The sequence below is a fragment of the Sphaerodactylus townsendi genome, linkage group LG11 (assembly GCF_021028975.2).
Source record: "Sphaerodactylus townsendi isolate TG3544 linkage group LG11, MPM_Stown_v2.3, whole genome shotgun sequence".
Classification (NCBI taxonomy): domain Eukaryota; kingdom Metazoa; phylum Chordata; class Lepidosauria; order Squamata; family Sphaerodactylidae; genus Sphaerodactylus; species Sphaerodactylus townsendi.
In genome coordinates, this window is record NC_059435.1 from 13370364 (window position 1) to 13382618 (window position 12255).

A 12255-nucleotide genomic window follows, 5' to 3' on the forward strand; every position below is an offset into this window, starting at 1 on the left:
CCTCGCTTTGGCTGCTGCAATGGGAGCTTTGCTTCTGAGGTTCACGTTATGAACAAAACTGGCCAGAGTGAAGACTGGCCCAAAGACAGACTGGGGAGCTTTTTCCCATTTCTGCTGAAACCAAAGAAAGATCATTTCAAATTGTGTTAAGGTTACAAGCCAGTGGGAACAGACTGGGCCTCCTCAGGCAGCCGTTCCTCTGGCAGTAGGGGCTCTTCCCCATCGCAAGATGCATCCGAAGGGAAGGGCCCCTTTGCAAGGAGGAAAGTGACTCTGCCCGCGGAACAAATCCACGACCTCCACTGCCGTGCTCCCCCACAGCCATTGAAATGCGTGAATTGTGTGGGAACAAGAGGAAAGCAGAAGAAGCAGCCGATCGTTTTCACAGCGGAGTCCACCACGTTTAATCAGATCTGAAAGTGGACTGACTGATAGCATTTCCATTGACAAATCCCAGCCTCACAAAAGCCCGTTTGACATAGCCACGTATACTTAAGCCACATGAGCCTCCCCGGGCTCTCCGACGTGCTTGTTTCCAGCGTACGCAGACAGTGTGCTTTTATTTTTCTTTTACCTGGTTCTGATTTGAGCCGGGGTTTTTTAGCCCTGAAGAAAACATGGCTACAGGGGTCTAACTGCTCTTCTCTTTTGACTCCAAGGCTTTCGACCTTCTCTCAGACAGACACAGAGTGGCCAGGGTTGCTGACTGAATGGAAAAGACCAACCAACCAGTATCCCCTTCCTAGTTGTACATTTAGTTGTGCCAGAGGCGTACGGGCATAAAACCACGCCCAAGGACAAGGCCTTGTTTTTGTCCCCCACCCCACCTGGGATAAGAGGGAGGGGCGCAAAAACAAGGCCTTGCCCACGGCAGGCTCCGCATTGTCGGACCTGGCCGGCACCCAGCGCAGTCCCCCCCATGTGGCAGAATGGCGTGCGCCCGGGGACAAGGGTTACCCCATGCCCCCGCTGACGGTACGTCACTCAGATGTGCTCACTTGTAGTGTGGAATTATACCATGAGGTAGTGGTTCCCCAGTATGATTGGGTTGTGTGTGAAGGCACCCCAAGAATTATTCCCAAACAACACGGAATACCAATCTCAGAGCAACATTATAAAGCCTTCATAAGCATATAACAATACTCCGCACGGGAATATTAGGTTGCATGAAATGTGTCAGATTATCAAATTATGGTATAACAACTCTAAAAATATTAATTAAGTGCCCAATGAATATAGTTTTCCCTCTTGGGATTTAATTTTTTTTTTACTCCAGGATGTGTTTTTTTAAAAAAATTAGCCTAAAACCCCATTCATGTAAACCATATTTCAGAATAAAAGTAGAAAGTAGTGTAGCCGTTTTTGAAAGTAGAAAATATGAAAGCATTTACTGTAAAAGGAAGCAAGATCCTTCTTTTTGTTAACAGAAAGAATATGAAACCCTGCTTTTACTGAAAGGCACCAGCAAGGCAGCTGACGTCCCAGCAAGGGACCACGCGTGGCTCTTCTCCATGGGTCTGAGCAAAGTGAATGGCAAGCATCGAAGCTGAGCTTAGAAAAAAATCCTTCCAAGTTCATACAGCTCAACAATACGCTCAGAACCAGAACATCTATACAACAGACCGAGATCCATTTTACACTATAAATAATCTGGCAAAAGCAAAAAAAAAAGTATGTATATAAAATATATATTATAAATTATACAAAACCTATCTTTGATGTGCTTTTCCCTTATTTTTATCCTGCAGTCCGCAAAACATGACTTTCCCTGCTTAATTCTTCATATAAAAAGCAACATTAAAAATAACACACCGAACGCTCCCCGCCTCACACTGCATCTTTTAACCAACCCCTCTCGAATTCAGCCCTCTGAACAAGTAGAAGTTCTTCTTCATGCTACATACGCGAGGCAAATCTCCTGAAACACACTTCTCTCTCTCTCTCTCTCTCTGCACCTTTCCAAACAAACCTGCACCAATCCTTCCTAACATACCTCATTCCCTTTTAAGCTTGACTTCCACCACTGTTATAAAAACAAAGGGAAGAGCCTAAAGCAGCTATGGCTACCATCAATGCAACTACGACAAGTATCTAGCTGCAGAACTCCGTTATCCCAGCTTCAGACCCATAGTTTCGAAAAAAACGCAAAGGCAGGCACTTACAAGTGAGAAGTAGAGGATGGAAGAGGAGGACGCTCAGTATAACTACACTGGTACACACTGATTCTCAATTACAAATGCGTTCCCAGGGATGTTTAACCACTAGGTTGGCTTACTTCTTGTTTATGTGGAAGGGAACTATTTAAAGCAATAGTCCCACTAAGTGTTCTGTAGTGCTGCACGGAACTTCAAAAACTCTGCGCAGAATGGAGCCGCCTGGGAGAGCTCCCCCTGCTGGACGTCCCCTTACATGGCACTAGTACGGGGGCTCCGTGGCCGCACAACCTACAGGGAACGTTGATTTAAAGCGGTACAGGCAGGGCATTTTCGGGGGAGGGGACAGCGGAAATGGTTCAGATCTCTTACCCCCATCTGCAGGGCAGATCTCCCCTGCAGATGTCTCCCTAGAGCACAGGTGTCAAACTCTTGGCCCTCCAGATGTGATGGACTACAGCTCCCATCATCCCCTGCCAGCATCATGCTGTAGTCCATCACGTCTGTAGTCCATCACATCTGGAGGGCCAAGAGTTTGACACCTATGCCCTAGAGTATAGCTAGAGAGATCTATAATGGGTACTACTCTTAGAACATACAAATTCTTCTAGCAAGGTTCGCACACAATCTGCCTTGTTGAAAGGCACCATCTCACTCCATGCTCCCACCCCAACCCCGAATAAAAAAAAATGTAATAAAATCAGGAGACTACAAATTGCTTGGGATTTCAACTCTTGGTTTCCCCTCTCTTTCGTGGCTGGTTCCAGAACAGTCTTTGGGATTCTTGATGGCTTTCAGCTCCCTTCTCCACCCAATGTTTCAGACGATCCGATTATATATCAAAGAACGAGTGGCACTTCTATATTGCTATGCAGAAGAATGTTCTCCATGCCTTCTGAGAAACAAGGCAAGGCGCGGAGACCGGCTTCACCGTAGCCACCTCCCTGTGGGTTCACGAAGGACGTTTCAGTTCTTCTTCTGGGAACCGATCATGACCTTTGATACAAAGTTCACAATGGCGCTGGCGGGCTGCTCAGGGTCATGCTCCGCAAACAGGTGGCAAACGTTATCTGTGGCACTGCCTTGTTTCCTCGCAACAAACCCAAAGACCCTGCAGGAAACACAAAGAAAGGTGGTGTGTTAGAGAACACAGATGCACCGTACCAGAGAACCTCCGCCTGGATGACTTTGGAGGCAGGAAAATGTGGGTTGGGTGCTCTGGATGGCTTATCAGGGCTTCCTCAACAAGAAGGTAGGATCTCGGAAAGGCAATTTGGCTACTGATTATTGCCGAGATTCCATTCACGTACAGTTCCTAATGTTCTCTGTAGAGGTCCAGTTTCTCTAGAGTAGGGAAGTGCTGACAGGGGTGATGGGAATCGACGGCCACGACCATCTGGAGGGCTACAGTTGGACACCCCAGCTCTAGAGCAGGGGTCTGCAACCTGCGGCTCTCCAGATGTTCATGGACTACAATTGATGGGATTTGTAGTCCATGAACTGATGGGATTTGTAGTCCATGAACATCTGGAGAGCTGCAGGTTGCAGACCCCTGCTCTGGAGGATCTCTCCAAAAGAGAAAAGTACCAGTATTTCTACCATCTTCAAGTTGTCTGCCAGCCACAGAAATCACTTTATTGACACAATTTTTGTGTCTACAGGAGAAGCCAGGTGGCAGCACGGTGGGCCGACCGAGGTTGCAGGGATAGGGCCAGCGGGACCTGCAGGGGCTGAGGGAGGGAGGAGCAAGTTGGGGGCAGCCCCAGGAGGGCGGCAGCAATGGCAGGCAGAAGAGAGCCAGTGGCAAGGCTGGTCCTGCCTCGCTGGGGCTGCCGAGGATCGCCAGAAAAGGGAAAGAGGGGGAGGGGCAGCAGGAAGGCAATTGGGGAGGTGGGGAGGGAAGAGGATAAGCCCTGGGGAGGCCCCAGGAGCCTCCCAGAGGGATAAATTGGGGAAGAGGGCCAGGAGGAAAGGCTAGGGGGGGAAAGCAGACCATGGAGGTTCTGGGGGATCTGGGGAACCTCCCAGCCAGGGATGGACAAGAGTCCAGCTCATCCTCCTCTCCCTTTTTGAGGCCAAAGCCCTGGCCAGGAGCAGGAGGCGGAGTCAGCCCGCTTTGCAGTGCAGAGAGGCCTCGCCAAACTACCAATCCATCTTTATGACAGCCACAGACCAGCATAGGTTGGATAAGACATCCACAGTTAAAAGGATAAACCATATTCAAACTTTCAATATGTATCCACACTACCAATTTGAGGTGGGATATGAAGGCTGACGCTGGCGTGTGCAAAGGAATCCACTGATACCACGGCCCTGATGCTTCCTGGCCCTGAGAACAGCTCACAACTTTGTGCACAGTATGATACAGATGCCATGAGGCGCCTCTGGGACCCCCGAGGGCGGTCTGATCAGGGTCCCAAGACTTCCTAACAGTTCTGGGCTTCCTAAAGTCAAGAGCAGTTGTGAGCTACCAAGTGACGGTGAGACGTGGTGGTGATGGTGAAAAGGGACATCAAGTGGTATCCAACGTATAAGTGACCCCTCGTGGGGTATTCAGGGCAGGAGACGTTCAGAGGTAGTTTGCCTTTGCCAGCCTCTGCAAAATGACCCTTGCCCCGCTTGGGGGTCTCCCACCCGTGTACTAAGAAGGAGAAGAAGAAGAGTTTGGATTTATATCCCCCCTTTCTCTCCTGCAGGAGACTCAAAGGGGCTTTCAATCTCCTTGCCCTTCCCCCCTCACAACAAACACCTTGTGAGGTAGGTGGGGCTTGAGAGAGCTCCCAGAAGCTGTGACTAGCCCAAGGTCACCCAGCTGGCGTGTGTGGGAGTGTACAGGCTAATCTGAATTCCCCAGATAAGCCTCCACAGCTCAGGCGGCAGAGCTGGGAATCAAACTCCAGATTAGATACACGAGCTCTTAACCTCCTACGCCACTGCTGCTCCTGAACTGAGCTCCAGTGATCGGAAGACTGGGCTAGCCTTGGCAATCCAGGTAAGGGCACGGTTAAATGCAATATACAAAACAGAGCTACCACCATAATTTCCAACTATAAAAAGGAGAGGAGGAGGAGTTTGGATTTATACCCCGCCTTTCTCTCCTGTAAGGAGACCCAAAGGCGCTTACAAACTCTTTTCCCCTTCCTCTCCCCACAACAGACACCTGGGGAGGTTGGTGGGGCTGAGATAGTTTTGAGAGAACTGTGTCTAGTCCAAGGTCACCCAACAGGCTTCAAGTGTAGGAGCGGGGGGATCGAACCTGGTTCACCAGATTAAAGTTCGCCGACCTCAACCACTACACCACACTGGTAGTCACGTTACACAAGTCACACAACCTTACACTCAGGAAAAGTCAAAATCTACTTAGAGCACCATCTTCCATCCTCTGACAGATCTTGCACCTACAATCCTGGTCTTGAAGAAACCGTCCATCATGTTCTATTATATTGCCCTTTATATGCTGGAGAGTGGGAAAGACTACTTAATCCTCTCTTAGCTGATCTAGGCAACACTACAGATGCTGTCAAAACTTTGTTCTTGTTAGACAGCAACTCAACTGTTACCATCGAACAAACTGCTAGATTCTTGTGTGTGGTCATCACTGAACGTTCCCAAATGCTTAGCAGACTCAATCCCAACTCAGTGGCTTAATATTCCAGCTCTCCTGATGCTTGTTTTTTTTTAATTTTTTTACCTGCCAATTTTAATTTCCATTGTATAATTGATATATATGCTATTAAAGGTTTCTAATAAAAAAAATAGTCAAAATCTACTTACTTTGCCGCAGGCCCATCCTTCATCCATCTGGGGGCGCAAAGGAAACAAATGACGGAAGGATTGGAGGGGGGGGAGGCAGGAAAGAAGAGAGAAACGTTTTTTTATTATGGTTTTTTTTTTTGCAGTCTTGGGACAAGCTGTGAATACTGAATTAGAAACCGAACAAAGCACCCCTCCTCCTTACTTCCTGTCCTGTGGATCCAAAGCACAGAAAATCACGGCGCTGACTGGATAGTGCCTTCTGAAGAAGAGCCTGAGGAAGGGGAGAGAGCGCCCACAGAAACATCAAACACCATTTGTGATTGCAGTTACTAGAGGCCCTAAAGGCCTATTGGCAGAAACTGAGTAGTACCGTGTTTCCCCGAAAATAAGACAGTGTCTTATATTAATTTCTGCTCCCAAAGATGCGCTATGTCTTGTTTTCAGGGGATGTCTTATTTTTCTGCTCCACAGTCGCATGCTCTGGTGTTCTGTTTGTCGGGCATGCTTCCAAACAAAAACTTTGCTACGTCTTACTTTCGGGGGATGCCTTATATTTCGCACTTCAGCAAAACCTCTACTACGTCTTATTTTCAGGGGATGTCTTATATTCGGGGAAACAGGGTAGAAGTGTTAACACTCGTGAGCCCTGCAGGACAGAAAGGGAACAACTTCTAAAAGACCTTCATCTCACTCAAGACACAAGTGAGGGAAGAGGAAAGGGTGAAGGATTGGAGGGGGGGGGGAGAAGCAGAGAAAGGACAGAACCTCCAAGGGTTGTCAGGGAAGAGAAGAGAAGAGGAAGAGTGGGTTTTTTATACCCCACTTTTCTGTACCTTTAAGAAGTCTCAGAGTGGCTTACAATCATCTCCTCTCCCCGCTCCCCCACCACAACAGGCACCTTGTGAGGTAGATGCGGCCGAGAGAGTTCTGAGAGAACTGCGATTTGCCCAAAGTCACCTTAGCAGGCTTCATGTAGAAGAGAGGGAAACTGAACCTGGCTGTTCAGATTTGAGACCATCACTCATGTGGAGGAGCGGGGAATCAAACCTGATTCTCCGGGTTGGAGTCCGCTGCTCTTAATCACCGTGCCGTGCTGGTTGAGCTAGCACGGGGAAGGGGAGGGTGGGATGAGGTTACCCACTAGTTTTTAATAATTCGGAGGGCTGGGGGTGGAACGACAAAGGCTCGAGCACTTGCAAGACGTCCCAGACCTTCCCGCGCCTTGACCACGTCACTGTGAAGTCACATGACGTATAGGAAGGGGATATAATCTTCCCTGCCTTGTTTTCTACACTGAATGCAGCTCACAGGTCCCAAAACACACCTCAAATGTATAGTGTTTGCCACCTGTATTGGGACAGCAGTACAAGGCATCCAAGTTAAGGCCCTGACAGACGAGCGGACTTCTGCCTAGACCCATGGTGGCGAACCTTTGGCACTCCAGATGTTATGGACTACAATTCCCATCAGCCCCTTCCAGCATGGCCAATTGGCCATGCTGGCGAAGTAAGTATAATCCCTCTAGATAAGTCTGAACAACCTCAAGTAGGAAACATGTATTATCCTCTCCTGCCTCCAGGGGGCATAAAGCTCCAACTTCAGAATGCCTCTGGCTGCTTGTGCCTCAGCACGGTCCTTCTCTCTCCGCAGAGGCAGCATAGATGTTTTCAAACTGAACAGCCAGGTTTCTGCTCATTTCTTTCCAGGTACCCCAAATTCCACTTCCACAGTGTGGTGCAGTGGTTAACAGCAGGCGGACTCTAATTTGGAAAACCGGGTTTGATTCCCCACTCCTCCACGTGAATGGCGGACTCTAATCTGATTAGCTGGATTTGTTTTTCCGCTCCTGCGCATGAAGCCAGCCGGGGGACCTTGGACGAGTCACTGTTCAGAACTCTCTCGGCCCCCCATGCCCCTGACCTCACAAAGTGTCCGGTGTGGGAAGGGGCAGGGAAAGGAGCAAATGCTAAAAGCCCCTTTTGAGTCTCCCTGCAGGAGAGAAAGGGGGCTACACACCCAAACTCTTCTAATGTACGAAACGGCTCCCCCAACAGACTCCCACACAACTCGCTACGCCCACTCACTTCCTCTGATTGTCCGTCAGCGTGATGCCCTGGGCAGACACTTTGAAATGGACCACGGTCGAGATGGGAGGGGGCTCTTGTACCAACGTCAAACTCAAGGCCTTCTGTACTGCTTGATAACCTGTGAGGGACTCCATTTCCACCGAATTCAGGTACCAAACGTTGCACGCTGGTTTAGGAAACAAAAGAAAGAGGGGTTAGAAAGGCATGGGTGGTTTTGCACAGAAGGTTTCAATTTGATCGCGACAGCAAGCTCCCCCGCCTCCTCCGAAACGATACTGGGTCGACAGTGAGTGTGGAGAAGCCGTACTGGTGCTCTGAGTGTTTTAGGTCTTCCTGCTTCACAACCTGTCTCCTTGCCAGAGATTGTGGCTCAGTTGAAGAGCATCAGCTCAGCATGCGGAATATCTCAGGCTCAACCTCTGACATCTCAGGTAAGGGTCAGGTTACAGGTGATGTCAAAAGACTCCGCCTGAGACCTTGGAGAGCAGTTGCCAGTCTGACTTTGACGGACCAAAGGTCTGATTCGGAGTTCATAGGATTAAAAAACACATGCTTGACAGAATTAAATTGGAGAGGTGCACCAGAATTCCTTCTTTCAAAGTGGCTGACGGCGTTTTCCAAAGACGCATCCCCCAAAGCTCCTACCCACCCAATTTGGAACCAGATTCTATTTCAGGGAAGAGTGAACCCTCCCGTTATGCATCTATAAGCACAACAATTTATTCTCAGTAAGTAGAAGTTCAGAATGAAAGTTTCAGCGGTTTGGATAAGAATATAAAGTCTATCCCGCCCAAATCTGGTTTTATACCTTGTTGACAAAAAAACAGCTGGATTATTCCCAAATTGCCTTGTGACCCGTGGCATACACTGTCAGGACAAATGTCTGATCTACAAAATCTAAATGACAGGTGTCATATGACTGCCTCTTATGACAGCCTCTTTCTGGAGCTAATTGGAAAGGTGTTCTGATTGGTTGATGGAATGCATATAATGCAGCAGTGTGCTATGTACTGTGAGACTCTTGTCTTCTTGCCATCTGGCGAAGCACTTTATCAGAGAGAGCAACATTGCTGTGAACCTATATATTCTGGGAAGCTGATATAGCTGTGTGCGTCTCAGTTCCTGCTGTGTGTTCCAGTGTTGCGCAAACTCTGCTATCTGGGGTGTGAACCCCACTTCAGTGCCGCACCCCTTAACATACACAATGCCCTGAAAACAAGGCAGCGTGCTTAAAGATCTAATATTTCCACCAATTCATCTAAATTCCAGATGTGCCCCACAGCTGTCCTAATCTTCTCTTCCACTGCTCTCCCACTTAGTGCCACCTTCCTCAATCACATCCTGTGTTTTGCTACAGCACGGTTAATTTGAGAGATCAAAACAGAGTGCTTAAATCACAGGGCTTTCCAGATGTTTCGGGTGGCATTCAGCGCATTCCCAGAAATACAGCTAAACATCAGCATGCACAAGAGAATTTTAAAGAGGCTGCACGTTCTCCTTTATTTCTCTCTCTCAACAGACAGTGAGACCAAACCGTCTTTGAGAAATGCCTTTGCCCCAAGGATAAAGTTTTGTTTTCAGTTTTCTACAGCTTCACACTCTTGTCTCTTCCTCAACCGTACTTGAGATCGATTGCCTGCTGGTGATTCATGGCTCCTCACACAGTTATTTTTATCTTTTTGAAAGTTACATTAAATAAACCAAGGGTGCTATTTATTATTATTATTATTATTATTATTATTATTATTATTATTATCATCATCATCATCATCATCATCATCATCATCATCATCATCATCATCATCATCATCATCATCATCATCATCATTATTATTATTATTAATTATTTATTGTATTTATAAACCGCCCTCCCCCGAAGGGCTCAGGGCGGTGAGCAAAACAAATAGATAGAGCACAGATAAAATCAGTAAATAATCATTAAATATGGCTCTATATGTTAAAATCAATCCCATTAAAATGCAGCATCTTAATCAAATATACTGATGGCATCCTACTAGAAATTCCCTAACAAAAAGGGGGGGAGGGGAAGGGGAGGGAGGGAACAGCAGGGTCCACAGATGTTATGAAAAGGAGGAGGGGGGGCATCAGCGGCCGGACTCCCCAAAAGCCCGGGTGGAACAGCTCCGTCTTGCAGGCCTTGCTATGGGGTCATTTCTCCCCTCAATTACACAGACAGTGAAATTAAATGGGCATACAGGGTTAAAAATGACAACATTGCATTTTCTTAATTTTCTTATCTCGCCCGCCCCCTCCCCCCCCCCCGGTGTCTTTGCTCATGCCAAAGTATTGAATTCTCTTCCCCTTTGCTGCTAGCATCATGCTCAACTAAACTGTCAAAGTTTTTTTTTTAATTTCCGTGACTTACTTTGGGGCTTATTTCACCCCAAATTCTAGATTTGCACAGTACATTCGTCTCCTATCTAGAGATCTGCAATTCAAAAACTGGAAAAGAGGAGGACTTTGGATTTATACCCTGCCTTTCTCTCCTGCAAGGAGACTCAAGGCAGCTTATAAACCCCTTCCCTTCCTCTCCCCTTATGATGGGTGGGACTGAGAGAGTTCTGAGGAAAACTTTTGAGTAGACCAAGGTCACCCAGCAGGCTTCATGTGTCAGAGCAGGGAAACAGAGCCAGTTCACCAGATAAGACTCCGCCCACTCACATGGAGGAGTGCGGAATCAAACTTGGTTCTCCAGGTTAGAGGTTGTCTGCTGTCAACTGCTACACCACGAGGCATGCAAAGGAAAAATATCCTTCAGGGGCCGTGAGAGACCATCCACTTCTATGTTTGAAATGGGAGGAGCTTGAAGACTGTTCTGATTAATTATTAATTACGGGAAGAGAGTGACTTTTAGGTATTCTTAGTATTGGCAGGTTGAGCATGTTGGGGCAGAAAGGCATACAAACCAGACCAAAGAAGTCTGAGGATTGGTCTGAGCATAAGTTATGGCTGCTGCGAGGGACACACTTTCCGCTGTCCCAAGTGGAAACTTCCATCAAAAGGAAAGCCCTCGACGTACTGCTGTTCACCGTGCTGACCCCGGAAACCACATGATCTGCTATGATGGACATGTGGCTGCAATTCACTGTATGGCAAAAACCACCTCTGAGGTAATAACTGATCTCCACCCTTGTTTTCAGTGTTTCATCTGTTTTTTTTTTTAACTGAACTACAGGAAGACTCCGAATCCAGAGAAAAAAGGTTTCTATGGATCTGGAGACACAGCAATAGAAGAAGAAGAAGAAGAAGAAGAAGAAGAAGAAGAAGAAGAAGAAGAAGAAGAAGAAGAAGAAGAAGAAGAAGAAGAAGAAGAAGAAGAAGAAGAAGAAGTAGTAGTAGTTTGGATTAATATCCCCCCTTTCTCTCCTGAAGGAGACTCAAGGGGGCTTATAATCTCCTTGCCCTTCCCCCCTCACAATAAACACCCTGTGAGGTGGGTGGGGCTGAGAGAGCTCCGAGAAGCTGTGACTAGCCCAAGGTCACCCAGCTGGCGTGTGTGGGTGTGCACAGGCTAGCCTGAATTCCCCAGATAAGCCTCCACAGCTCAGGCGGCAGAGCTGGGAATCAAACCCGGTTCCTCCAGATTAGATACATGAGCTCTTAACCTCCTACGCCACTCCTGCTCTAGAACATGTGCTGCTCCATTGTCAGTATTATAAAAATGTAAATAATTGTTTTAGGTTGCCACTGCTGTATAGATTCCCAGGTCACAGGGAACAATTTTATATTTCCTTGCTGTTTACAGATCCTGATCCTGACATAACATACAGTGTGGCCAGGTTCTGTGTAGCAGCTCTTGAAGTACGTCACAAAATGGCCTGTGTAATAGAGCAAGCTAAATGCTATGACAGTTACAGCCTTCAATTTTATTGTTCCTTTATGCCGATCCCCCTTTTATAAAGTTTTTTAAGCTTTTGTTCCCTTCTCATATTTACGCTCTTATCCCATTTTCCTTTATGTTCCTCTACCTTTTCATGCTCCCAATGGCCTTTTACCAGTATGGTTTTTGAAATATATATTTACTGGTTGTGGTCAGTTTTCCGGGCTATGTGGCCGTGGTCTGGTAGATCTTGTTTCTAAAGTTTTGTCTGCATCTGTGGCTGGCACCTTCAGAGGTGTATCGAAGAGAAAAGTCTGTTACTGGACACAGTTACTGGACACAGTAACAGACTTCCCTCTGTGATACACCTCTGAAGATGCCAGCCACAGATGCAGGTGAAACGTTAAGAACAAGATCT

General features: G+C 47.3%; 1 protein-coding gene across 6 annotated transcripts in view; it reads right to left on the bottom strand.

Moving 5' to 3' along the window:
- Nucleotides 1-2705: 2705 nt before the first annotated feature.
- TNS3 (tensin 3) overlaps nt 2706-12255 on the bottom strand; it is a 339136-nt gene continuing 329586 nt past the window's right edge. For all 6 annotated transcript variants that reach the window (XM_048511801.1, XM_048511805.1, XM_048511803.1 and 3 more), the window contains 4 exons: nt 7994-8162; nt 6112-6180; nt 5928-5954; nt 2706-3264 (listed from right to left, as the gene is read on the bottom strand). In XM_048511801.1, coding sequence (XP_048367758.1) covers nt 3120-3264; nt 5928-5954; nt 6112-6180; nt 7994-8162 — 410 coding nt within the window. In that variant the 3' untranslated portion in view covers nt 2706-3119. The remainder of the gene's footprint in view (nt 3265-5927; nt 5955-6111; nt 6181-7993; nt 8163-12255) is intronic.